General features: G+C 48.9%; 1 protein-coding gene across 1 annotated transcript in view; it reads right to left on the bottom strand.

The window, feature by feature from the left end:
- Positions 1-1,401: 1,401 nt before the first annotated feature.
- Positions 1,402-27,592, bottom strand: part of TRMT11 (tRNA methyltransferase 11 homolog) — a 46,812-nt gene continuing 20,621 nt past the window's right edge. The window contains exons 10-13 of the mRNA XM_064170275.1: positions 23,805-23,877; positions 21,317-21,448; positions 13,798-13,918; positions 1,402-1,996 (exon numbers count right to left, since the gene is read on the bottom strand). Coding sequence (XP_064026345.1) covers positions 1,865-1,996; positions 13,798-13,918; positions 21,317-21,448; positions 23,805-23,877 — 458 coding nt within the window. The 3' untranslated portion in view covers positions 1,402-1,864. The remainder of the gene's footprint in view (positions 1,997-13,797; positions 13,919-21,316; positions 21,449-23,804; positions 23,878-27,592) is intronic.

Genomic DNA, 27,592 nt, shown 5'->3' with positions numbered 1-27,592 from the left:
GGAAGCCCATCAGATACACACAATGACTTGTGCCTTCCCAGCTAGCATTGGTGGTTTGGAGAGCACTTAGAGATTGTCATCTACAAAGGCTACAACACAACCATAGCAGTGACTTGCAGCAAGTTGAGGAGCAAAGCTTCCTCTGGCTGGAGCAAGCAGACACAGGAGCAGAGAATGAACCAGGTTGGAAAAGACCTTCCAGATCATTGTGTCCAACCTAGCACCCAGCCCTTCTAATTCACTAAACCCTGGCACTGAGTGCCTCATCCAGCCTCCTCTTACCTCCAGAGATGGGAACTCCATCACCTCCCTGGGCAGCCCATTCCAATGCCAAACTCTCTTGCTATGGAGAACTTCTTCCTAACATCCAGCCTGAACCTGCCCTGGTGAAGTTTGAGGCTGTGTCCCCTTGTTCTGTTGCTGGTTGCCTGGCAGCAGAGACCAACCTGAGCTGGCTACAGCCTCCCTGCAGGCAGCTGCAGGCAGCAATGAGCTCTGCCCTGAGCCTCCTCTGCTGCAGGCTGCACACCCCCAGCTCCCTCAGCCTCTCCTCACAGGGCTGTGCTCCAGGCCCTTCCCCAGCCTTGCTGCCCTGCTCTGGACACCTTCCACCACCTCAACATCTGTCTTCAACTGAGAGGCCCAGAACTGGACACAGCACTCAAGGTGTGGCCTGAGCAGTGCTGAGTACAGGGGCTGAAGGACTGCCCTGGTCCTGCTGGCCACACCATTCCTGATCTAGGCCAGGATGCCACTGGCCTTCTTGGCCACCTGGGCACACTGCTGGCTCATGTCACACTGCTGGCCAACTGTCAGCCAATACCCTCAGGTCCTTCTCTGCCTGGCCACTCTCCATGTTCACCCAGGCCCTGATGAAGAATATCTGACCACCAGCCTGAGCAGAGCCATTAACAGCTTGAATTAACGGGCATAGTGGTTTTCCAAGGAGGACTTGTCATGATGGACACGGTGTGGATTCAGCAGAGTTTGCCCTTTAGCTTCAATTTCAAAGATCTGATGAGGCTTAATACCATTAGGGAACCATCAGTGACTTTCTGCTGTTGCTGTTACTGCTCTAGCTATCGGTTTCTGAACCAAAAACTGCAGACAGTTGGCTTGACCAGGAGTCAAGGTTTAGGAATGCAAAAGCAAATCCAAGGTACAGATGAGCTTCAGATGTGGACAGGCTTCAGAGGACTTAACAGAGTCTGTCAGGTCACACAGGGGTACTTTTTGCCCCCCTCCTCCCCGTCGGTGTACGTGCACACGCGCCTTCATCCCGGGATCTTTCTGTTTGCTTTAAACGCTCCTGGCCTCAGCCAGAGCAACTGGAACTCAGACAAGCAATTCTTGCAGCCAACAATTAAAAGCAACAACAACAAAACCCAACCCCCAAACCCCTCACATCAACCTTTTGGTTTATTGTATAGCACTTATAAAAAGAAAACACAACCCAAACTAAAATTACCTCCTTCATAAGCGGTCCTTGCTCACCACCACGTGTCGCTAGAGCAGCCAGATGTTCACAGTTCAAGGAGCCAAATAATACTACTGCTCTTTGCTTTCCTTTTTTTTTTTTGGGGTAAACATTAAATGGGGAAAGGACAATAATAATGGTTTTCAGTCAATCTTCATTAGGACTTGAAAGGAGAAACATCAATTCAACGAGGCTCCAAAAGCCTGTACAATAAACTCTGCTCTAAACAAAGCACTGCTGTCAACCTGCGCTGTGGTTTCAGATTGAAAGCAGGATCTGTTTCCCTGAAGCATCCAAATGAAGGTTTGCATCCAGATGTCCTGACAAAGAGACACCATCTTCATTCTTCAGGGTTTGGTTTTTTTCTGCATCTGTTTATATTGTATTTTACTTCTGATTGTCTTTTTCTTCCTTGGCAATCCTCTTGGTCACACCACTGAAATACTTCTCCCGGAAAGAATTGTGGCCCCTGTATGGCAAATATTGGCCATCCAACAAGTGAGAGTTCTGCTCTTGATCCTGCATGGCATCAAAAGACAAGCATTAGACTGTGCAGCAGCTCCTGCCATTGCTTCTCCTCCAGCCTTCTGCAAACAAAGGACAAGCAAATATTGACCATCCGACAAGTGAGAGTTCTGCTCTTGATCCTGCACGGCATCAAAAGACAAGCATTAGAGTGTGCAGCAGCATCTTCAGCAGCTGCTGCCATTGCTTCTCCTCCAGCCTTCTGCAAACAAAGGACAAGCAAGAGTGCAGTCCATGCTACCACTTGAACCTAAAAGTTACAGAAGAGGAGCTCCATGTTTTTCCAGCAAAGAGGATTTCTGAGGGTTCTTTAATCGAGTCTATGTTATTCTGGCAGAAAGAGAAGCTGGATGCAACACAACTCAAAACAGGATCCACCTAGGAGCTGATGTCAACTTTGACATTTATCATAGAGTGGTTTAGGTTGGAAGGGACCTCAAAGCTCAGCCAGTTCCAACCTCCTGTTACAGGCAGGGACACCTTCCACTAGAACAGGTTGCTCAAGGCCTCATTCACCATGGACTTGAACATCTCCAGGGAGGGAGCAGCCACAACCTCCCAAGGCAACCTCCTCACCACCCTCACTGCAAAGAACTTCTTCCTAACATCCAGTTTCAATCTCTCCCCTGTCACTTTAAACCCATTACCTCCTGTTCTGTCATTACCAGACCTTGTCAACAGTCCCTCCTCAGCCCTCCTGGAGCCCCCTTCAGATACTGCAAGGCCACTCCAAGGTCTCCTCCAAGCCTTCTCTTCTCCAGGCTGCACAGCCCCAACTCTCTCAGCCTGTCCTCAGAGCAGAGCTGCTGCAGCCCTCTCAGCATCTTAGTAGCCTCCTCTGGACTGGCTCCAACACTTCCATGTCCTGCTTGTGCTGGGGGCTCCAGAACTGCACCCAGGACTGCAGGTGGGGTGTGAGGAGAGCAGAGCCAAGGGGCAGAATCCCCTCCCTTGCCCTGTGCCCACACTGCTCTTGCTGCAGCCCAGCACAGGGTTGCTGTCTGGGCTGTACTCACACTGCCATAGTTGAGTGGCAAACAGACATTAGATTGATTGAAGAACTCCAAAAGTAGACTGCTGAGGCTTCCATCAGAGCAACAAGAACATGCAGGTCCCACTGCAAAGCCTTAGCACTGGACAGAAGTGAAAATCCATGTGCAATGGCTTCTCATTTGACACTGATCAGACAGAAGCTGTGAGCAGCCAAGGGGCTGCTGCTGGGGGAGGGTTGTTGTTTGTTTGGGGGTTTTGGCTTTTTGGTGTGGTGTTTTTTTAATGCACTAATTCAAACTTTCTTTATTCTGCTCTGTTCTGCCAACTGATGCATACTGTCACTACCAGACAGCTGGAGATTTAACAGCCCTGCCTCACCTCTAGTACCTGAAGAAGAAGCTGAGGAGGGATGTCTGACAAGGGCTTGTAGGGACAGGATGAGAGGGAATGGATTGAAGCTGGAGGAGGGGAGAGTTAGACTAGAGATCAGGAAAAATGAGTGGGGGTAGGGAGATCTGGAACAGGTTGCCCAGAGAAGCTGTGAATCTCCCCTCCCTGGAGATGCTCAAAGCCAGCCTGGATGAGGCCCTGAGCAACCTGGGCTAGTGGGAGGTGTCCCTACTCATGGCAGGGAGGGTTGGAATTGGCTGATCTTCAAAGTCTCCAAAACCATTCTAGGATTCCATGAGATATCCCAGCTAACACCAGCAGAACCCAAGCTGCACAGGAATGAATGTGAGCACAGCTCCTGTGCTTTACACAGGAAAACATAATGGTTAGCTTCCTGAAAAAATACCACTGGGAGAATCCAATCACTCAGAGGCTTCTGAAATTCAAATGCAAGCAGAAGAACACAAATGACTGAAATGGGAACCAACAGTTACTGAAGTGCAGGTGGGGGGATTGTCTCTGTGTGCAGTAATCAGGTTCCTCTGGAAGTTCAAGCTGACACCCTGCACACCTATCTGAGCTGAGAAGACAGCTTAGAAACTGGCCCATCCTATACACCAAGGTTGGGTTCACCATGTGCTAGGGATTTATACCCATGTGGTACTTGTCAGTGTAAGATAAACAGCAGAGCAAACTTCAGCCTGAGTGCTAAAGGAAACTGATGGCAGCTTTAGGAACAGTTTCACACATCACAGAATCCCAGACTTGTTTGGGTTGGTAAAGATCATCCAGTCCAGCCATTCTCTAACTACCCAAGGCTGGTGCTAAACCATCCTCAGCACCACATCTCTGCCTATCTGAAACACCTCCAGGGATGAGGATCCAACCACCTCCCTGGGCAGCCTGTGCCAGTCTTCAAGAACCCTTTTGGTCAAGAAATTTCTTCTCATATTTAACCTAAACCTCCCCTGGTGCAACTCAAGACCACTCTCTTTTGTCCTATCATTTGTTGCCAGGGAGAAGAGACCAACCCCCACCTCCCTCCAGCCTCCTTTGAGGGAGTTGTAGAGAGCAGCGAGGTCTCCTCTCAGCCTTCTCTTCTCCAGACTAAACACCCCCAGGTCCCTCAGCTGCTCCTCACCAGCCCTACTCTCCAGACCCCTCACCAGCTTTGTTGCCCTGCTCTGGTGGATGTCAGTTTGCTGTGCTCAGTAAGCAAGATGGAACTAAGCTGAGCAGCCTCACACAGAACCAGTGAGCTGTGCAAGAGCTCATGTAACAGAGCTAAACCTCTGCTCCACTAAATGTTTCTTCTTAATGGATCCTTACTGATGTAATCTCTTCAAGCAATGCAGCAACACAGACACTGTTCCATCACTTAATTTCACAGATCACAGGAGGTTAGGGATTGGAAGGGACCTCTGGAGTTCGAGTCCAACTCCCCTGCCAGAGCCGGACCATAGAATCTAGGGCAAGTTGCACAGGAACACATCCAGACAGGTCCTGAAAGTCTCCAGAGAAGGAGACTCCACAACCTCTCTGGGCAGCCTGTGCCAGTGCTCTGGGACCCTTACAGTAAAGAAGCTCTTCTTCATGTTGAGGTGGAATTTGCTGTGCTGTAGCTTCCATCACTTGCTCCTTGTCCTATCCCAGGGCACAAGTGAGTAGAGGCTGTCTCTGTCCCTCCCTTCCCAATCCCCACCCCTCAGATACTTACAGACATTGATTAGATCCCCTCTAGCCACAGGGCTCTCAGCCTTTCCTCATCAGGCAGGGCTCCACTCCCTTAATCATCCATGTGCCCCTCTGCAGGACTCACTCCAGTAGATCCCTGTCCCTCTTGAACCGGAGAGCCCAGAACTGGATGCAATATTCCAAGTGGGGTTTCACGAGGGCAGAGCAGAGGAGGAGGAGAACCTCCCTCGACCTGCTGGCCACAGTCTTCTGAATGCATGCCAAGATCCCACTGGCCTTCTTGGCCACAGGGACACACTGCTGTCCCATGGATAACTTGTTGTCCAGCAGGACTCCTGGGTCCTTCTCCAGTTCACATTGATTTGTTCATATTTGACAACAAAGTCAAAGTCCTTTAGCCTGCAGAAGAGGAGGCTCAGGGCAGAGCTCATTGCTCTCTACAATTACCTGAAGGGAGGCTGTAGCCAGCTGGGGGTGGTCTCTTCTGCTAGGCAACCAGGAACAGAACAAGGGGACACAGTCTCAAGCTGTGCCGGGGGAGGTCTAGGCTGGATGTGAGGAGGAAGTTGTTGGCAGAGAGAGTGATTGGCACTGGAATGGGCTGCCCAGGGAGGTGGTGGAGTTGCCACCCCTGGAAGTGTTCAAGAAAAGCCTGGCTGGGGCACTTAGTGCCATGCTCTAGTTGCTTGGCTAGGGCTGGGTGCTAGGTTGGACTGGATGAGCTTGGAGGTCTCTTCCAACCTGGTTGGTGCTATGAAAGTCACTGTGCACTGCTTTAGCACTAACAGTAGGCACACAGGAGGAGGCTTCCGTCGGTGCTCTCATACTACAAAAGCATCACGGCGCAAGGATGTGGCACATCTCCCCCTTTCAGCTATGCTGGTGTCTCTCCAGGCTTTCATGTAACAAAATCAACACCTCCCCTTGCTCTGGATGTCTCAATGTGCCTTCCAAAGGAGTGAAGCAAAAAGAGTTCTCAGCGCTGCTGTGCACGTCCAAGTGCCCTCTTCTGGGCACAGTGTGAATCCCTATGCAGTAGCTCTCTGCTGTCCCAGGGCAACTGCATTGGCTTAAATTAACTTGCTAAGCATGAGGTGCCCTGTGGCTATCTAACCGGGAAAGCATGCACCCCAGCAGCAGCAAATGAGCTCTGCTGAGACACTGCCCTGCTGGAAAACAGCAGGAGAAAACAACCTGAGTAAACGCACTGCAGACACAGCACAGCTCTTGTCTTTCAGTCACCTGCAGCACTCCAAGAGCATTCCAGGCTGATCATCAGCAGGACTTCAGCATGTCCATGGAAAGAATAAATAAATCACTACAGACAGAGAGGAAAGAAGGGGATCTGAGACATGCTCCTCTCCCAGGCAGCCTGCACCCACTTCTGACAGGACCATGCTGAGAAAAAAAGAGCAAAGTCTCTTCCTCCAAACTTGGAGGTCAGAAATCCTTCTTTGACCTAAGCAGAGAACACAGCTTTTATGCCTCTGGGATGCACTGAAACCATAATTCTACATAATTTGCTTGTTTTGAGCAATGGATGGGCTATTTGACCCTGAAGGATGATAGATGGGTCAAGAGGATCTTAACATAAAACTGAATCCCCACAACCTCTAAGAGGTCACACATCTGTATGCCATTCATCTCGAGTCCTTAAGTAACAAAATGCTGATTCAGGGGGAAAGGAGGAAGGGGGAAAGGAACTACCCCTCTCTACCCCCAAGCTGGTTAGAGCAAAGAGAGGATATGATATGTAAGAGACCAAACTTCAAGGTAAACACAGTTGTAAGAGGAGCATCTGCACTCATCGAATGGAAACAAGTTTAGTGCTTCACTCCACAACAGAATCCACTTTGTAGATGAAGGCTTTGTCAAGAGCTGTGCCAAGTCATAGAACTGTCAGGGTTAGAAGGGACCTCAAGGATCATCCAGTCCCAACTCCCCTCTCATGGACAGGGATGCATTTCCACTAGATCAGGTTGCCTAGAGCCACATCCAGCCTGGCCTTAAAAACTTCCAGGGATGGAATCGTTGTACCTCAACACTTACTTGTCCTGGAGACTAAACAGAAGTGTTACAGCTCCCCAGTAAATAATGGAAGAGCTGGAATTACAGAATCATTGTGGTTAGAAAAGACCTTGGACATCATCAAGTCAAACCATTCTCTAACTCTACTATAGCAGGTGATAAATCATGTCCCTCAGCACCACATCTCTGCAGCTCAAACACCTCTAAGGATGGGGACTCAAGCACCTCATCTCTGCAGCTCAAACACCTCTAAGGATGGGGACTCAAGCACCTCATCTCTGCAGCTCAAACACCTCTAAGGATGAGGACTCAAGAACCTCATCTCTGCAGCTCAAACACCTCTAAGGATGGGGACTCAAGCACCTCATCCCTGCAGCTCAAACACCTCTAAGGATGGGGACTCAAGCACCTCATCTCTGCAGCTCAAACACCTCTAAGGATGGGGACTCAAGCACCTCTGTGGGAAGCCTGTGCCAGTCTTTGGGAAGAAGTTTCTTCTAACTTTTAACCTAAATCTGCCCTGGTATAGCTTCAGGCCATTTCCTCTCATCCTATCACTTGTTGCTAGGGAGAAGAGACCAAGCCCACCTCACTCCAACCTCCCTTCCTGAAGTTGTAGAGAGTAATGAGGTCTCCCCTCAGACTCTTCTTCTCCACACTAAACATCTCTCAGCTGCTCCTCCCCAGCCCTCTTCTCCAGATCCTTCACCAGCTTCATTGGCCTTCTCTGGACATGCTCCAGCACCTCAATATCCATCTTGTAGTGAGGAAGACAGATGAGGAAGCTTAAAGATAAGCAAAAAGCTTTGTTTTTCTTTAGATCTTGGCACACATCAAGTGCTATTATTAAGTGATGAAGTCTGGCATGCCTCACTTCAGCCCCAGGGAATTATCCACAGCCAGTTCTTGTTTAAAGAAAATATTCCCAGCCTTATCACAGCTTCCTACCACTCTACATCTGGTGCTGGACAGGAGCTACACAAACCACTTGTACCAATGTTGTTCCACAGCTATAAACACCACGGAGCAGCTTCCAAAGCAGGGACAACACAGTCATAGCCATGAACAGACACTACTAAATTCAGCAGGGAAAACTCTACACCAGTAGTAACTCTGGAGTGACCTTGTGGCCTGGAAGTGCTGGACCCATTCAGTGTGGAGATCTGGACCAGGTTGTCCAGAGAAGCTGTGAATCTCCCCTCCCTGGAGATGTTCAAAGCCAGCCTGGATGAGGCCCTGAGCAACCTGGGCTAGTGGGAGGTGTCCCTGCTCATGGCAGGGAGGGTTGGAACTGGCTGATCTTCAAGGTCCCCAAAACCATTCTAGGATTCCATGAGATATCCCAGCTAACACCAGCAGAACCCAAGCTGCACAGGAATGAATGTGAGCACAGCTCCTGTGCTTTACACAGGAAAGCATAAAGGTAGATTTGCATGCCTGATGCTCCAGAGCCCTTTCCTGGGCACTTGTTTGAGTTCCTCCCTCAGTCAAGTGTTCTTTTTCAGCTTGCTGCCTCACTCCTAGGTCTCTCTCCCCAATCACTCACCTCTCCTCCAACCACTCTCAAAAAGCCTTCAAGAGAAACTTTAGAACTAGGTAGCATTTAGCAGCCAAATAAGTGCCATGTATTTCTGTGAGACAGCCAGCAGAGGAATGAAGCAACTCATTCAGCACCAGCTGAAATAGTCCAGCATGGGGAAAAACAACCAGCCTGAGGAAGCAGAAAGCTAGCCATAACCCTGTAAAGAAAGGGAACACCACATGAAACAGTTAGTAACCCACCCCTTCTGAAAACAGCTGCTTGGTCACCAGATCAACCAACAAGCCTTGTGGCACTGATGCCATACATCTTGGTGCTCCAATTTCCCTACTGATTAACCACTTGACATTTGAATGAAAGATGATTATGAAAATTGAGATACAGGCTGCACAGGCTGAGGCCTTTCAGCCCTACATAACTGTATTGTTTAAGGCTTTTGAGAGGCAAACTGACACAAGGGAAGGTATGGAAGACTCAAGCCTCCTCTAGCCTGAAGCAGAAGGATGGGCTCCTACTAGGTTACAGCTGACAAACATCACAACATCAATCTCTGTGGGCAACAGCTTCTCATTCTCCCACCCCATTGTATTTCTGCCCTTACATACCAATGCCCACAGCCACTAGAGAGCCCAAGTGGTGTTTTTACTGCTCAAAAGCCCCCACCTCCCTTCACAGTTCACTGAGGGCAGCCTCACAAACAGTCCTGCCTGCTGCAACATCAATTAGAGTTTTATTTCTTGCTCAGGGAGAAACTGGGGAGGATCCACATCCATTTCATACCACAAGAAGGGACACTGATGTCTGCAGAACAAAAACCCTACAGCAGGCTGATAAGCTCTCACCTTGTATTACTGTCTACAACTACCTGAGGGGAGGTTGTGGCCAGGAGGAGGTTGCTCTCTTCTCTCAGGTGGCCAGCACCAGAACAAGAGGACACAGCCTCAGGCTGTGCCAGGGGAAATTTAGGCTGGAGGTGAGGAGAAAGTTCTTCCCTGAGAGAGTCATTGGACACTGGAATGGGCTGCCCGGGGAGGTGGTGGAGTCGCCGTCCCTGGAGCTGTTCAAGGCAGGACTGGACGTGGCACTTGGTGCCATGGTCTGGCCTTGAGCTCTGTGGTAAAGGGTTGGACTTGATGATCTGTGAGGTCTCTTCCAGCCTTGATGATACTGTGATACTTTTTGCTTTGCTTCTCTCCAACTCTTCTGCCTTCAAGAGTTTTAGAAGGCTGGAAGTGTCCAGCTGGCTACTGCTAGCTGCCCTCTTTACTCACTTTGATTACCACCACCAGAACTTTGGATTGAAGGGGGAGGGGGTGTTACTAATGACCACCATGGCTGTTCAAAAAAACCCCTTAAATGTTAAAACCCAAACAACTCTCCTGCTGCTCTTGTGCACATGCTGGAAAAGCCTTCTCACATCAACTCTGCTTCCAGTTGGCACAATCTCATCATAAACTGAAACAGAACAGACTGGATGCTTAGCAGACAGTGAGTTCCATACCACCTCTTGTGAGGGTTTTCATCCAGTATTTATGACCTTCCTGCCTCTGACTGCTTAGGATAGATCAATACTTCAGCTAGACACTTTGGACATTCACTTTGCTCTCCTGGTTATTACAAGCCAAATCAAACCACACCACCAATTTCACATCCACTAACTCGACTGAACTCATCTCCCATTCAGAGTTTGGAGTTAACAGCCAAATTGAATTTGCTCTGAAATCTGCAAGTCATTACTGGTGGCAAACACTGGGGAGCCAAAGGACTGTATAATGACACTACATGACTTGTAAAACTTCTTAGCTGCTTGTGTGCACTACACTGAGCTGAATTAAAAGCCATTTACGAGTGGCTGTTACAAAGCAGTTTAGCAAAGCAGACAGGGACTGTCTGGACACAGGAATGTTTGTGTATTCAGGAAAATCCACCCTTTCATTGGAGGCAAAGATTAAATGGTCAAAGCTCCAACTATTGCATGTTAACCTCACACCTGGCAAGGCAGAAGTATTCCGAGTCAAAGGCTATTTGACACAGAATCATAGAATCAAAAAGGTTGGAAGAGACTTCCAAGCTCATCCAGTCCAACCTAGCACCCAGCCCTAGACAATCAACTAGACCATGGCACTAAGTGCCTCATCCAATCTTTTCCTGAACACCTCCAGGGACAGTGACTCCAGCACCTCCCTGGGCAGCCCATTCCAATGCCAATCACTCTCTCTGACAACAACTTCCTCATCATATCCAGCCTAGACCTGCCCTGGCACAGCTTCAGGCTGTGTCCCCTTCTTCTGTTGCTGCTTGCCTGGCAGAAGAGACCAACCCCACCTGGCTACAACCTCCCTTCAGGCAGCTGCAGACAGCAATCAGCTCTGCCCTGAGCCTCCTCTTCTGCAGGCTGCACACCCCCAGCTCCCTCAGCCTCTCCTCACAGGGCTGTGTTCCAGGCCCCTCCCCAGCCTTGCTGCCCTTCTCTCAACACTTTCCAGCACCTCAACATCTCTCTGCAATGGAGGAGCCCAGAACTGGACACAGCACTCAAGGTGTGGCCTGAGCAGTGCTGAGCACAGGGCCAGAAGAACCTCCCTTGTCCTGCTGCCCACACTGCTCCTGAACCAGCCCAGGATGCCATTGGCTCTCTTGCCCACCTGGGCACACTGCTGGCTCATCTTCAGCCTATTTTCTACCAGTACCCCCAGGTCTGCTCTCAGCCACTCTGTCCCCAGCCTGTATTGCTGCTTGGAGTTGTTGTGGCCAAAGTGCAGAACCCTGCACTTGGCCTTGTTAAATCTTCATAGAATGCCAGGTTGGAAGGGATCCCAAGGATCACCTGGTCCAACCTTTCTAGGTGATGGTGGAGATGAAATGAGCTGCCCCAGCACCCTGGCATGATAAGTCTTAACACTGACCAATGAAGGACTCCACTGCTTCCTTTGAGAGATGACTCCAGTGTCTGACTGTGCTCATGGAGAAACATTTTCTTCTGTATTCCAATGGCAATCTCCCCAGCAGTAACTTGTACCTATTGATCCTTCTCTTCTCCATGGCACTCCTTGCACAAAGGGAGCCTCCATCCTCCTGGTAGCCACCCTTCATATACTGGTCCATGGCAACAAGGGCTCTCCTAAACCTTCTCTTCTCCAGGCTGAACAGACCCAGCTCTCTCAGCTTTCCCTCACACAGCAGGGCTGCCAGGCCTCTGAGCATTCTTATGGCTTTACAGTCACAAGACAGGGAAAAAAGCATGTCCTAAGTAAGGGACACTGAGGTGAGGATATCTCAGCTACTCAGACATTGAAGAAAAGGAGACTAAACCAAGCAGTCACTAGCTAAGGAGTCAGTATGTAGTTGTTTGCACACATTTAGCTTCCCCAGAAACAGCACAGGGGTTCTGGTATCTTTAAATTACCTAAAGGACATCTGGAGTCCTGAGTGCAAGCACCTGCACCACTTTAAGCAGTAAGCCTGCCAATAAGACTCAGGTGCTTGCAGTTAAGCATTTCCAGACATGAACCTGTCAAAGCCTGTCCTGAAGACCAGGTGATGCACAAAGCAAGAATCACAAACGATGCAAGTCTATTCACAGAGGGGCAGCTATGTTTTTTTCAGTCAGCACATGTTACCCTACAGCACTGGCAGTAATAAAACTCCTGTTAAAAACTCCTGAGACACACATGTCAAACACCTTCACAGCTTACCCTCTTGGTTCACTGCTGGTGAAGTTGGCAGCTTTGGCTGTCAGCCTTTAAAAAACAGAATGCAGCTGTTGCTGAGAATCTGAGTCATCTTTAGCATTATGAACACAAGACTGAAGCTCTGCTGTGGTATTAGAGCAAGCACCACGCAGACACAGCAGCCAGACTGTATCTCCTGTCACCTAAAATAGCTCTTTCCAACTGACAAGGAGCATACTAAAGCCACTTGCTGGTTACTTGTGTTTTCATTAGGAATCTGCTTCACATTTGTTTAGCATCTGACTTAACAGCATCAGCAGGCACAGAAAGGAGACTTGAATGCAACCTTCTCTGGTCCCTCTGCCTTAGCATGTCCCAAAACAACAACAAAAGCCAGTGTGCTTTGCTGTCCTTATGTCATAGCTACAATATTATTTCAGAAGCTAAAAGAAGACCTCTCTGGAACTGAAGTAACAGAACTGATTGTGCTTTATCTGTCCTGCAAGACTCTCAAAGGCATTTGGTATTTACTTGAGCACCAAATGACACTTTGGGATCAGTGAGGACTCAGGCACTGGATGGGTGCAGCATTCAGCTCTCCAAGAAAAGCACAGTCAGCTCCCACAGGTAACCAAAAGCCCAAAGACCTCTTTCACACTCTTAAGCAGGTTGCTTAGGATTAGAAGCTAAGGAGAGAAAAGGCAAAGACCCAAACCAGAACAGTCCCTTAGACCACTGCCTAGTGTATTTTAGAGAGATGTGTGGCAATTTCACAAAAGCTCAAAGTCTCAACATAAAAATCTCAAGTATGAGAGAAATAAGGATCCAGTTGATGGAAATGAGATTCAATTGACAGAAGTAAGGATCCAGTTGATGGAAATGAGATTCAATTGACAGAAGTAAGGATCCAGTTGATGGAAATGAGATTCAATTGACAGAAATAAGGATCCAGCTGATGGAAATGAGATTCAATTGACAGAAATAAGGATCCAGCTGATGGAAATGAGATTCAATTGACAGAAATAAGGATCCAGCTGATGGAAATGAGATTCAATTGACAGAAATAAGGATCCAGTTGATGGAAATGAGATTCAATTGACAGAAATAAGGATCCAGTTGATGGAAATGAGATTCAATTGACAGAAATAAGGATCCAGTTGATGGAAATGAGATTCAATTGACAGAAATAAGGATCCAGTTGATGGAAATGAGATTCAATTGACAGAAATAAGGATCCAGTTGATGGAAATAAGATTCAATTGACAGAAATAGGGATCCAGCTGATGGAAATGAGATTCAACTGACAGAAATAAGGATCCAGTTGATGGAAATGAGATTCAACTGACAGAAATAAGGATCCAGCTGATGGAAATAAGGATCCAGTTGACAGAAACAACGATCCAGTGCTGAGCAGAACAAACTGTTGATGAATGCAATGGCTACCATTTCACAGAACATAACTGAGAATTGAAGCTTACTTTGAATTCCTTCACCTTCTCCATGGTTATCAGGCGCCTCGATGTGTGGCTGGAAAGCATCTGCTCACAGTTGCTGATAAGGTTCAGGCAGGGGTGCCGAGGAATGATGTCTTCTGTGTATCTGGGAGAAACAAACAGTCATAAAGCTGGGAGCTCATCAAGTCAAACACTTGCACCTGGAACCAAATTCATCCAGACTGCTCACCAAATGGCTTTCACCAGGATGCTGAAGCTGCATTGAAATCTGATTAAAGGCATTGGGCTGTTGGTGCTGTGGAGTTTTTTTTTCCATCACATATTCCAGAATCACAGAATTAACCAGGTTGGAAAAGACCTCTAGGATCATCGAGTCCAACCTCTCACCTAATATCTCCTAATTAACTAAACTATGGCACAAAGTGCCTCACCCAGTCTCCTTTTAAACACCTCCAGGGATGGTGACTCCACCACCTCCCTGGGCAGCCCATTCCAATGCCACTCTCTCTGGCAAGAACTTCTTCCTAACATCCAGCCTAGACCTGCCCTGGCACAGCTTCAGGCTGTGTCCCCTTGTTCTGTTGCTGCTTGCCTGGGAGCAGAGACCAACCCCACCTGGTTACAGCCTCCCTTCAGGCAGTTGCAGACAGCAATGAGCTCTGCCCTGAGCCTCCTCTTCTGCAGGCTGCACACCCCCAGCTCCCTCAGCCTCTCCTCACAGGGCTGTGCTCCAGCCCCCTCACCAACCTTGCTGCCTTGCTCTGGACACACTCAAGCATCTCATCCTTCCAATCATCTTGTGACATAAAATGCCCCAGTAAAGAGACCCCCCCCAAGATGTTCTCTCTGTGCATAGACAGGATGTTAATGTATGCACACAGGCCTGCCTTAATAGCTTCAAGCAGAAAGCTTCTCAAATCAATCAGGTGTAGCAACTTAACCAAACAGAACTATCAGTTACAAAACAGGAAATTTGTTTTTCACAGACAGCATTTAGAAAGCTGCAGGAATGAGACTTAACTGTGGCTCCTCAAAAGGAGACCACTAAAATTCAAATTGACATTGTCAGTGTGCTCTTGCAGCCCAGAGAGCCAAGCAGAGCCTGGGCTGCAGCAAGAGAAGTGTGGGTGAGGGAAGTGATCCTCTCCCTCTACTCCTACTGGTGAGACCTCACATGGAGTACTGCATCCAGTTCTGGAGCCCCTGGGATAAGAGAGATATGGATGTGCTGGAAGGTGTCCAGAGAAGGGCCACGAGGATGATCAGAGGGCTGCAGCAGCTCTGCTGTGAGGAGAGACTGAGGGAGTTGGGGCTGTGCAGTCTGGAGAGAAGAAGGCTCCCAAGTAAACTTACTGTGTCCTTTCAGGATCTTAAAGGGGATACAAGAAAGCTGGGGAGGGACTTTTTAGGCTTAAACCCATTACCCCTGCCCTGTCATTACCAGACTTTGTCAATAGTCCCTCCCCAGCCCTCCTGGAGCCCCCTTCAGACCCTTCAAGGTCTCCTTGGAGCCTTCTCTTCTCCAGGCTGCAGTGCCCCAACTCTCAGCCTGTCCTCAGAGCAGAGCTGCTGCAGCCCTCTGAGCATCTTTGAGAATCACAAGCTGTTAGACAGCTAAGGCAGTACCAAACACAGCCTTGAGATCAGGAAGAAAAAAAGCAAACAGTGCTGCCTCTTTGCATTGCTCCCAAGCATCCAGATCACAATCCCACCTTGCAATCCCTTCTCATGTGTGGAAACAAGTTGTGAATTCTGAGAGATGAAACCAGAACGTGGCTTCTGACAAAGGAGAATCAAATTAATTCCCAAATGCTGGGTTGGTTTTTTTTTTCAATTACATGAGATTTTTGATCCATCCAGAACCAAACTACCTCTTGCTCTTTCACAGGTAGGCACTCGGCCACCTTTGCTCTTCATAAGCACATAAAAGCCTAAGCACAAAGGAATGAAAAGAATTCAGGCTCAACAACGATTTCAATGTCAGATTGAAAGAGAAAAGTTTGGAGGGAGATGCTATCTTGCAGAGGGAGAGATCACATCCCAGCTACAAGTCCTGCCTGCTAGCATTAATGCAAATAGCTCTGCATTCTTGCACTGGGCAGGCCACACCTTGAGTGCTGTGTCCAGTTCTGGGCCCCTCAATTCAAGAAGGATGTTGAGGTGCTGGAACATGTCCAGAGAAGGGCAACAAAGCTGGGGAGGGGCCTGGAGCACAAATCCTATGAGGAGAGGTTGAGGGAGCTGGGGGTGTGCAGCCTGGAGAAGAGGAGGCTCAGGGGTGATCTTATTACTGTCTACAACTACCTGAAGGGGCATTGTAGCCAGGTGGGGGGTGGCCTCTTCTCCCAGGCAACCAGCAATAGAACAAGGGGACACAGTCTCAAGTTGTGCCAGGGTAGGTATAGGCTGGATGTTAGGAAGAAGTTCTTCACAGAGAGAGTGATTGGCATTGGAATGGGCTGCCCAGGGAGGTGGTGGAGGCACCGTCCCTGGGGGTCTTCAAGAAAAGCCTGGATGAGGCACTTAGTGCCATGGTCTGGTTGACTGGATAGGGCTGGGTGCTAGGTTGGACTGGATGAGCTTGGAGGTCTCTTCCAACCTGGTTGATTCTACGATTCTAGGTAAAGTATTATCGAGTCAGAGGCACAGGAGCAGTGGTTTCAGCAGACATCCACTTCAGCCTTCTTTTGTTTTAAGGTAACACAAGGATCTCAAGTAACACCCGGTGGCAGGTGTTGCCAAAGGGATATTTAGTGACACAACATAGGATCACAGAATTGTTTTGGTTGGAAAAGACCTTGAGGATCATCCTGTGCAACCATTCTCTAGCTCTTGCAAGGCTGCTGCTAAATCACATCCCTCTGCAGCTATGAAACACCTCCCACAATGGGGATTCAACCATCACTTAGTGCCATGGTTCAGTTGACTGGATAGGGCTGGGTGCTAGGTTGAACTGGATGAGCTTGGAGGTCTCTTCCAACCTGGTTGATTCTATGATCTCCCTAGGCAGCCTGTGCCAGTCTTTCAGAATCCTTTCAGCCAAGTTTCTTCTAACACACAACCTAAATCACCCCTGCTGCAGCTTGAGGCCATTTCCTCTTGTTATACCACTTGTTACTAAGGAAAAAAGGCCAACCCTCACTTCACTGCAACCTCCTTTCAAGGAGCTATAAAGAGCAATGAGGTCTCCCCTCAGCCTCCTCTTCTCCAGACTAAACACCCTCACCTCCCCCAGCTGCTCTTCTCCAGCCCAGTTCTCCCAGTGTATGCCCTTCTCTGGACCTGCTTCAGCACCTCAATGCCCTTCTTGCAGTGAGGAACCCAAAACTGCACAGAGGACTCAAGGTGTGGCCTCATCAGTGCTGACCACCTGCTCAGGAAAGAACTTCTTCCCAACAGCCAACCTAAACCTCCCCTGATGCAACTTGAGGCCATTGCCTCTTGTCTTAGCATCAGTAACTGGGGAGAAGAGACCAGCTCCAGCCTCACTACAACCTCCTTTTAAGTAGCTGTAGAGGGCAATAAGGTCCCCTCTCAGCCTCCTCTTCTCCAGACTGAACACCCCCAGCTCCCTCAGCTGCTCCTCACAGGCCATGTTTGCCAGAGCTCTCCCTAGCCTCCTTGCCCTTCTCTGCACCCACTCCAGCACCTCAGTGTCCCTCCTACAACAGGTACAAATCAGAACACAGAAGTTTCCACCTCAACATGAGCAGATCCTTCTTCATGGTGAGGGTGCTGGGGTCTAGAGCAGGCTGCCCAGAGAGATTGTGGAGTCTCCTTCCCTGGACACTTTCAAACCCCATTTGGATATGCTCCTGTGTGACCTGCCCTAGGTGATCCTGCTTTTGGCAGCGGGGGTGGACTCAGTCTCTGGAGGTCCCTTCCAACCCCTAACATTCTGTGAGTCTGTGACTAGTATAGTTTGAGTGTTCAAAGAAACAGGTGGCACTGCAGGAGTTCACTTCAGAGCATAGCTACAGCTGGCAGATGCTCAAAAACAGCTACTGCATTTCAACTGCCCACTTTATGTTAAGGGGAAAAAAGGAGCAAAAAGCCAAGGCCAAGCCACCAAAAAGCCAAAGCCAAAACCAAGTCACCAAAAAGTCAAAGCCATGCCACCAAAAATCCAAAGCCAAAGTCAAATCCAAGCCAACAAAAAGCCAAGGCCAAAACCAAGCCACTCCAAAGCCACCAAAAAGCCAAAGCCAAAACCAAGTCATCAAAAAGTCAAAGCCATGCCACCAAAAAGCCAAAACCAAGCCACCAAAAAGCTACAACAAGCAAAACCACCACAAAAAAAAAAACAACCAAATAAAACCACCCAAAACATCTCCCCCTACCAAAAAATCCCCACATCTCAAAACATTATCTGAGAGATGCTGAAGTAAGCTATGCAGAAGCCCAGGTCTCACTGCAGCCAGGAAGCTATGCAGAAGCCCAGGTCTCACTGCACCAAGTAAGCTATGCAGAAGCCCAGGTCTCACTGCAGGAAGCTATGCAGAAGCCCAGGTCTCACTGCACCAAGTAAGCTATGCAGAAGCCCAGGTCTCACTGCAGCCAGGAAGCTATGCAGAAGCCCAGGTCTCACTGCAGCCAGGAAGCTATGCAGAAGCCCAGGTCTCACTGCAGCCAGGAAGCTATGCAGAAGCCCAGGTCTCACTGCAGCCAGGAAGCTATGCAGAAGCCCAGGTCTCACTGCAGCAAGTAAGCTATGCAGAAGCCCAGGTCTCACTGCAGGAAGGAAGCTGTGCAGAAGCCCAGGTCTCACTGCAGGAAGGAAGCTATGCAGAAGCCCAGGTCTCACAGCACCAAGTAAGCTATGCAGAAGCCCAGGTCTCACTGCAGGAAGCTATGCAGAAGCCCAGGTCTCACTGCACCAAGTAAGCTATGCAGAAGCCCAGGTCTCACTGCAGCCAGGAAGCTATGCAGAAGCCCAGGTCTCACTGCAGCCAGGAAGCTATGCAGAAGCCCAGGTCTCACTGCAGCAAGTAAGCTATGCAGAAGCCCAGGTCTCACTGCACCAAGTAAGCTATGCAGAAGCCCAGGTCTCACTGCAGCAAGTAAGCTATGCAGAAGCCCAGGTCTCACTGCAGGAAGGAAGCTGTGCAGAAGCCCAGGTCTCACTGCAGGAAGGAAGCTATGCAGAAGCCCAGGTCTCACTGCACCAAGTAAGCTATGCAGAAGCCCAGGTCTCACTGCAGCAATAAGCTATGCAGAAGCCCAGGTCTCACTGCAGCCAGGAAGCTATGCAGAAGCCCAGGTCTCACTGCAGCCAGGAAGCTATGCAGAAGCCCAGGTCTCACTGCAGCAAGGAAGCTATGCAGAAGCCCAGGTCTCACTGCAGCAAGTAAGCTATGCAGAAGCCCAGGTCTCACTGCAGCAAGGAAGCTGTGCAGAAGCCCAGGTCTCACTGCAGCCAGGAAGCTATGCAGAAGCCCAGGTCTCACTGCAGCAAGTAAGCTATGCAGAAGCCCAGGTCTCACTGCAGCCAGGAAGCTATGCAGAAGCCCAGGTCTCACTGCAGCAAGTAAGCTATGCAGAAGCCCAGGTCTCACTGCAGCAAGTAAGCTATGCAGAAGCCCAGGTCTCACTGCAGCCAGGAAGCTATGCAGAAGCCCAGGTCTCACTGCAGCAATAAGCTATGCAGAAGCCCAGGTCTCACTGCACCAAGTAAGCTATGCAGAAGCCCAGGTCTCACTGCACCAAGTAAGCTATGCAGAAGCCCAGGTCTCACTGCAGCAAGGAAGCTATGCAGAAGCCCAGGTCTCACTGCAGCAAGTAAGCTATGCAGAAGCCCAGGTCTCACTGCACCAAGTAAGCTATGCAGAAGCCCAGGTCTCATTGCAGCAAGTAAGCTATGCAGAAGCCCAGGTCTCACTGCAGCAAGTAAGCTATGCAGAAGCCCAGGTCTCATTGCAGCAAGTAAGCTATGCAGAAGCCCAGGTCTCACTGCACCAAGTAAGCTATGCAGAAGCCCAGGTCTCACTGCACCAAGTAAGCTATGCAGAAGCCCAGGTCTCACTGCAGCAAGGAAGCTATGCAGAAGCCCAGGTCTCACTGCAGGAAGCTGTGCAGAAGCCCAGGTCTCACTGCAGCAATAAGCTATGCAGAAGCCCAGGTCTCACTGCAGCAATAAGCTATGCAGAAGCCCAGGTCTCACTGCAGCAATAAGCTATGCAGAAGCCCAGGTCTCACTGCAGCCAGGAAGCTATGGAGAAGCCCAGGTCTCACTGCAGCAAGGAAGCTATGGAGAAGCCCAGGTCTCACTGCAGCAAGTAAGCTATGCAGAAGCCCAGGTCTCACTGCAGCAAGGAAGCTACGCAGAGGCCCAGGTCTCATTGCAGGCTGCACTACTGAGCAGCCAGCAACCTGCAGTCTCTGCTGGCCTCTCTGGTCCTTACCAGGACTGCTCCCCTACACTTCTTGCCTCTCACTGCCATCTCTTGGTCATTTGACTTTTAATCCCTCAGAAGAAAGCTGGCTGAGCAGTGCCACACTCCAGAGAGCCAGGAATGCTCCCTTACAGGACCTTGTCATGCCTCTCTATCAGCTACTCTGGCAGAAACACCTATTCATAAGAGGCTTGCTACTATTGCCTTACAAATCTGTCTGCACCTTGGCAGTCTCACTGTTCAGGCTTAAACCTCGACCCACTGATAGGTATTTGCAAGGACAGGTGAAGGCTTTTTCTTTTGGAATGACCTCCATCCATGCCCTTCATTTGAAAACTGCTTCTGCTCACATGAAGTTTGAAATTCTGAGCAATTATGAAGTGAGTGTCCAGAGGCTGGAGCCAGGCTCTGCTGGGTGATACCCAATGGCAGGATAAGGAGCAATATAGGTGGAAGTTGAGGCATAGGAAGTTCCATGTGAACACGAGAAAGTATTTTCACTGTGAGAGTGACAGGACAGGCTGCCCAGGGGGATTGTGGAGTCTTCCTCTCTGGAGATATTCAAGGGCTACCTGGATGTGTTCCTGTGTGATCTGCTCTGAGTGGTCCTGCTCTGGCAGGGCACTTGGACTGGATGAGCTTTCAAGGTTCCTTCCAGCCCTTAACTCTCTGTGATTCTGTGATGTCCTGGGGCAACTCCAAGTGCAAAACAGCGCTGCCTGGATGTGCTCCTGTGTGATCTGCTCTGGGTGATGCTGCTCTGGCAGGGGGGTTGGACTGGATGAGCTTTGGAGGTCCCTTCCAACCCCTGACTTTCTGTGATGCCCTGATTTCCTAGGTGAGGCTATCTTAAGGAGCTAGATAAGGCACTCCTGAGAAGGACTTGGCTGCAGAGGGAAGCAGACTTCCACTGGCAGCCAGAGAGACAGAAAGCTACTGAACCTGAGGCTGGGGCTGATACCACACTGCAGACATCAGGGTGAAAATGACTCTGTCAGCGGGGTTGGACTGGATGAGCTTTTGAGGTCACTTCCAGCCCCTAGCCCTCTGTGATTGCTCTTAAAGTGCCCAGTTCCAGCTGTCCCCACAAAGAAAGCACACCAGAAAGTGGCATCCTGGCACACCACACATCAGAAATCACGGATACATACTCAGGCCTGTAGATTGGAAGCCAGTAAACCAATCTTCCTCCCATCACCAGGTATTCTGCTGCAAACTTCAACAGGTCAAAAAAGATGTCACTTAGATGATAATTGGATGAAACAAAGATGTGATTTTCTGTGCTAAACAAACAAACAAATTCACAAGTGTAAAGATAAACACGAAGTAACAGGGTGTAAAGTAACAGGGTAACAAAGCACAGGGGCAAGCTGCAGCTTTACTCAAATGAAACCCCCCACACACCACAAAACAGCACTATCTGAGACTTGTAAAACTACCTAGGGAGGAAAGGCATCAGAGGTGAGCCTGCAACTCTGCTCTGCTCAGAGACCTCACCTGGAGTGCTGTGTCCAGCTACAGGACCCCTCTCAAGAGAGACATGAACTGGAGATAAAACCAGAGATAAAACATGGCTGGAGATAAACCAGAGACAGGCCACAATGATGAGGGCTGAAGCACCTCTCCTGAAGGGACATTGTAGCCATGTTGGGGGTGGGCTTTTCTGCCAGGCAACCAGCAATAGAACAAGGGGACACAGCCTCAAGTTGTGCCAGGGGAGGTCTAGGCTGGATGTTAGGAGGAAGTTGTTGTCAGAGAGAGTGATTGGCATTGGAATGGGCTGCCCAGGGAGGTGGTGAAGTCCCCATCCCTGGAGGTCTTCAAGAAAAGCCTGGATGAGGCACTTAGTGCCATGGTCTGGTTGACTGGCTAGGGCTGGGGGATAGGTTGGACTGGATGAGCTTGGAGGTCTCTCCCAACCTGGTTGATTCTATGATCCTACAAAGACAGGATGAAAGGATTGGGGCTGTTCAGCCTGGAGAGGAGAAGGCTCAAGGGAGACCTTTTAACTACATTTCAAAATCTGAAGGGGACCAAAAGAAAGGCTGGGGAAGGACTATTCAGAAGGCTTGTGGTGATAGGACAAGGAACAGTGGTTTGATACTAGCAGGGGAGATTTAGGTTGGACATGAGGAGGGAGTTCTGCACAATGAGAGTGGTGAAACACAGGAATAGGCTGCCCAGGGATCTAGTTGAGGCACTGTCCCTGGAAACATTCAAGATCAGATTTGATGGGCCCCTGGGCAGCCTGATCTAGTTGCAGGTGTCCCTGCTGACTGCAGGAGGACTGGACAAGATGACCTTTGAGGGTCCCTCTATACCCAGTGCAATCTGTGAACTCTTGTAATCTAAGGAACATGGCTTCCCAAATTCCCCTGCTGGCTCTCCAGGCTGTCATCTTCAGCACTTGTGGAAGAATCACAAGCAGGGTGGGAACAGTTCTTCTGCACAGCATCTTCCTTGAGGGCAATTTCATAGAATCAAGCAGGTTGGAAGAGAACTCTAAGATCAGCCAGTCCAACTTAGCACCCAGCCCCAGCCAATCAAGCAGACCATGGCACTAAGTGCCTCATCCAGGCTTTGCTTCAACACCTCCAGGGACAGTGACTCCACCACCTCCCTGGGCAGCTCATTCCAATGCCAATCACTCTTTCTGTGAAGAACTTCCTCCCAATATCAAGCCTTTAGAGTAAAAGGCAGAGGGCAAGGGAGACTGAGCAGTACAGAAGCCACTGGAGAGAAAGCAGCAGCGGAAATCCAAGAGATGGTTAAGGTAAACTAGAGGTAAAATCAGACTGATTTTGCAGCTTGCAGGGCCTGAAGAGAACTTTGAGAACAGGAAACACAAGGTAGTGGTGGCTCACAGAGACAAGAAACAGGATTTGGAATCGGAACATGTGCAAACAAGCAGGAAGAAGAAAGGCAAGAGGACTTCAGGAAGGGACATGCTAGTTTAGCAATCAACATAAAGGGCTCCTCTTTGTGTGCTAGTTTGAAGTTAGCTGGAATATTTTGGTGAGAAGAATTAGATGCTAGGCTGTGAAAGGGAAACAAAGGTGATGGCTGCTGCACTCACAGGCTTGCTGAGATGGGTAAGAACAAGAACACAAACATAGATAACAGAGTTGCTCTCTGCCTCTGGCTGCCTTCCTTCTCTCTCTAACCTGCTGTCTGTGTAACTAATCCCTCTGCTTCCTAACCCCCCTGGCCAATTCCCCAAACTCACCCTGAACATAAAGCAAAGCCTGGGATAAGGTAGAGGGGTGGAAGGGAGGTGGAAGGGTGGTTGGGAGTCCCTCCTGGGGACTCTGGTTTCTGGGAGGGCTGCTGTGTTTCTGTATTACCTTTTTAACTTGTCTCTTTCTGTATACAGCTGTACAGATCGTAAATACCTGCTTGGATGTTGTGCTAAGCTGTGACTAGAAAGCTTCACTCCTTAATTTCCAGCTTGGCTGAGTCTAATCTGGATGATTTCATAAGAGTGTGGGGCAGGTAACACCCAAACCATTACAAATTGTTATTCCTATCTTCTTTTTAACCATTAACTGCTGACAGCCAACCAACAAATAATAAAGATTGTCATGAGTTGGTTTCCTTGAAGACATTTTTCCCCTAGAGGAGAGAAGGAAGCTTCCCTACCTTCTTTCAGCTGACCTCACTGCTTCCTTCTGTGAGCCAGTTCTGCGAGTGGCTTCTCTGATGCCATAGGGTGCTGCACGAAGCAAATGCAAAAGGCACAGATGAGAACCTTGCCTGCTGCTGCCCACACAGCACACAATTACTTCATACACTCACAACAGTGCACAAAGTGTGGCTAGGAGTGGAAACAATGACAAGTTTTAACAACATAGAAGTTGGAAGAGGTTACACCCTGCTCTAGGGTAGGGTGTCCCTGCCCATGGCAGGGGGGTTGGAACTAGATGATCCTTGTGGCCCCTCACAAAGCTGACTGCCAGGGGAGGTCTAGGCTGGATGTTAGGAGGAAGTTCTTCACAGAGAGAGTGATTTGCCATTGGAATGGGCTGCCCAGGGAGGTGCTGGCGATACCATCCCTGGAGGTGTTCAAGCAAAGCCTGGATGAGGCACTTAGTGCCATGGTCTAGCTGACTGGACAGGGCTGGGTGCTAGGTTGGATTGGATGAGCTTGGAGGTCTCTTCCAACCTGCTTGATTCTATGATTCTAAGTTCTTTGAAGTCTGTAAAAAGTTTCTTGCTCCAAAATGTTCCTTTAGAAGTGTTTCAAAGAAAGGCCTTCAGGTGCCAGAGGCTCCTAGCAGCCCAGGTGCTTGCTACACAAAGGACAATCTTGCTGGTCTGTACATGAAAAGGCACTGGAATGGGTTTGACCACAGAAGTTATGGAGGCTCCAATCCTGGAATTGTTCAAAACTAGCTTGGATAGGGCCTGGAGCAACCTGGTCCAGTATGAGGTGTCCCCTCCATGGCAGGGGTTTTGGAATTAGATGACCTTTAAGATCCCTTCCAACCCACACCATTCTGTGATACCAGTCTAAGATATTTGTTCCACCTCCTACACATGACAAACAAACTCACCCTCTTTTGTTTGACACACAAACATCTCCCCTAGAGCACTCAGCCAACCTTGTTCAAAATGAAAGCTGAATGGCAATTTCTCCTCAACACACTGCACACCCCACACAGATAAGGAAGAAGAGACAGAGCTTCACAGGTTGCACTGGGTATGGAGGGACCCTCAAAAGTCATCTTGCCCACCCCCCTTGCAGTCAGCAGGGACATCTTCAACTAGATCAAGCTGCCCAGGGCCACACCAAGTCTGATCTGGAATGCCTCCTGGGATAAGGTCTTGACCACATCCCTGGGCAGCCTGTTCCTGTGTTTCACTGCTCTCATTGTGAAGAACTTCCTCCTGATGTCCAACCTAACTCTGCCCTGCTCCAGTTTCAAACCACTGTCTCCCATCCTACCACCACAAGCCCTTCTAAACAGTCCCTCCCCAGCCCACAGATATTGAAACACAGCTTTATATATATATAATATCTGTATATATAATATCTGTAGCTCCCCCACAGATATTGAAACACAGCTTTAATGTCTCCTCAGAGCCTTCTCTTCTCCAAGCTGACCAGCCCCAACTCTTTCAGCCTGTCCTTACAGGAGAGGTGCTCCAGCCCTCTCATCATCTTTGTGGCCCTCCTCTGGACCTGCTGCATCAGGTCCATGTCCTTCTTCTGTTAGAGGCCCCATAGCTGGACACAGTACTCCCAAGTGAGGTCTCCCCAGGGCAGAGCAGAGGGGCAGAATCACCTCCCTCAACCTGCAGGCTTCTTCTCAGGCATTTCCACACATTTCTACCAGCATAACATACTTACTTCACATTCAACACATGTGCCTTTGTAAGACTTGTTTGAGCCCCAGGGCAGCACTGGTATCACCAGTTTGTAAACACAGGAGCTGTGACACCATTTGCAAACTCATTTCTAAGTCACTTTACTGTCCTGTGCTGTGTTATTGCCAGGCAGGCCAAACATAACTAAGCAGTCAACCCACAAACAGAAGTCACCCTCCCTAGTCCTAATTCACACAGATGTCTCACTGCAAAAGCCAGCACTAGAGATCAGAAACTACTGTGCCCAGGTCTTTAATTGATTCCTTTGGCTTCTACTCCCTCTAGTGCATGAGAAATGGTGTTAAGCAGAGAGGTTTCTAAAAAGACAGAGGATCCTTTCAAACCACTGATGCTCCTAGTAAAGTGTATCAGAAATGCATTGCCATTTCTTTTTGGAAGCACTCCAAAATGCACTGCTCCACAGGTCCATCAGAGGTGCCTGGCCAAGGCCAGGGTTTTGCAGATTGAGTCCTAATAGCAGCATGAAGCATTCTGCTAGGAAGTCTCTGTGCATCAATGTGCTAGTTTGAAGCAAGCTGGAATGTTTTGGTAGCAGAACTAGATAACGGGCAGTGAAATGAAAAACAATTGTGTCTACTTCTCTCACAGTCACGCTGAGAACTCTGGGAAGAAGAAGAAAACATTCTCCATTTTGTTTCTCTCTCTTGCTTTTGCCTTAGACCTGGTCACATCTCATTAACCCTGCTCCCACTAACCTTGCTCCCTAACCTCTTGGCTGCACCTCTTTTCTTCCTGAGAACTGGGGTAAGGTTGAGAGGGCCGGGGGGAGGTGTTGGGGTGGTTTGAGAGCCCCTCCTGGGGACTCAGGTTTCTGGGAGGGGAGTTGTGCTTTTGTATTGTTTATCCTTTGTATATTTCTGTATATAATTGTATATAACTGTATATATTGTAAATAGCTGCTTGTAAATTCTGCTAGCTGTAAATAAATTGCTTCATCTGTATTCCCAGGGTCCGTCTGAGTTAGCTGGGGCAAATTCAAAAGTGTGGGGGGCGGGGAAACCCCCAAACCATCACATTTTTAATTGGCTTTCCCAACGTGGGGCTAGATATTTCAGTGAGTGGAAATTAGCTCTGGGAATTAAGATGAAGCTAATCAAGCAGCTATTGTACTTGGGGGGGATTGCTGTGTGGCCTGTTTTCTGGGTTTTTGTGTACAACTGGATCAAAGATCAAATTGGTTATTTCTTGCTTCATGTAGTTTTTAAGAAGGCTAAAGTTAAGCTTTCAAACATGTTCTGGAGCTGGGGTGATTTTATTCTTGGTTATGCTGGTTTTAGTGTCACTGAGAATATTACTAGTGATATTACAAGAGTTTTTGTCAATAATGTTACAATCAATCGAGAGTCTGCTTTATCTACTGCTCTCATGAGGGTCATCCAGCCCCAAACTGAAATGCCAAATCCCTGCAAGGATTGCTACTCGAAACAGAGCATGGCAGGGATGCTGGGCATTATACTGGCTCTTGTAGTTTTAAATTTCATATTAATTTTGGCATTATTGGTGAAAAATTCAAAACCAGCTTCTGTAAGGACTAGGAAAAATTCTGTGTCTCAGAAGCAGTCTCTTTCACAGCAAAACAAGGGAACACAGTTATCGGCTTCCCCCTTGCCAGCCTCTCCACCCTCCTCTATAGGTTCTGGGAACGCAGCCAGTGTTCCTGCCACTAACATAAACAATAACAATGATAAGGATAACCAAAACAAGCCACAGAGTTTAGCAGGAGCCTCAGGAGCACAGGCAAATACCCAAAATCAGAATGTCCCTAGCAACAATCAAAACACCTCAGGGTTGGCAGGCATCCCAGGAGGACAGGCAAACAATTCCACTAGTGCTGGTAACGCTAGCCCAGTCAGTCCAAATCCTAATGACACCAGCTCAGCTAATTCAAACCCCAAGCCAGCAGACCAGAACCAAAATCCTCCTGTTAAAAGCAAGGCAGATTTGAACTCACAAGCTCCAGTTCAGACCCCTAAGGATACAAATGCTCCAAGTCAGACCTCCAATAATTCAAATGCTCCAGGTCAGACCCCTAAGGATTC

Source organism: Pogoniulus pusillus, chromosome 33 (assembly GCF_015220805.1).
Source record: "Pogoniulus pusillus isolate bPogPus1 chromosome 33, bPogPus1.pri, whole genome shotgun sequence".
NCBI classification, from domain to species: Eukaryota; Metazoa; Chordata; class Aves; order Piciformes; family Lybiidae; genus Pogoniulus; species Pogoniulus pusillus.
Note: the sequence above shows the minus strand (reverse complement) of the source record. Positions and strands in the feature narration are given on the sequence as shown.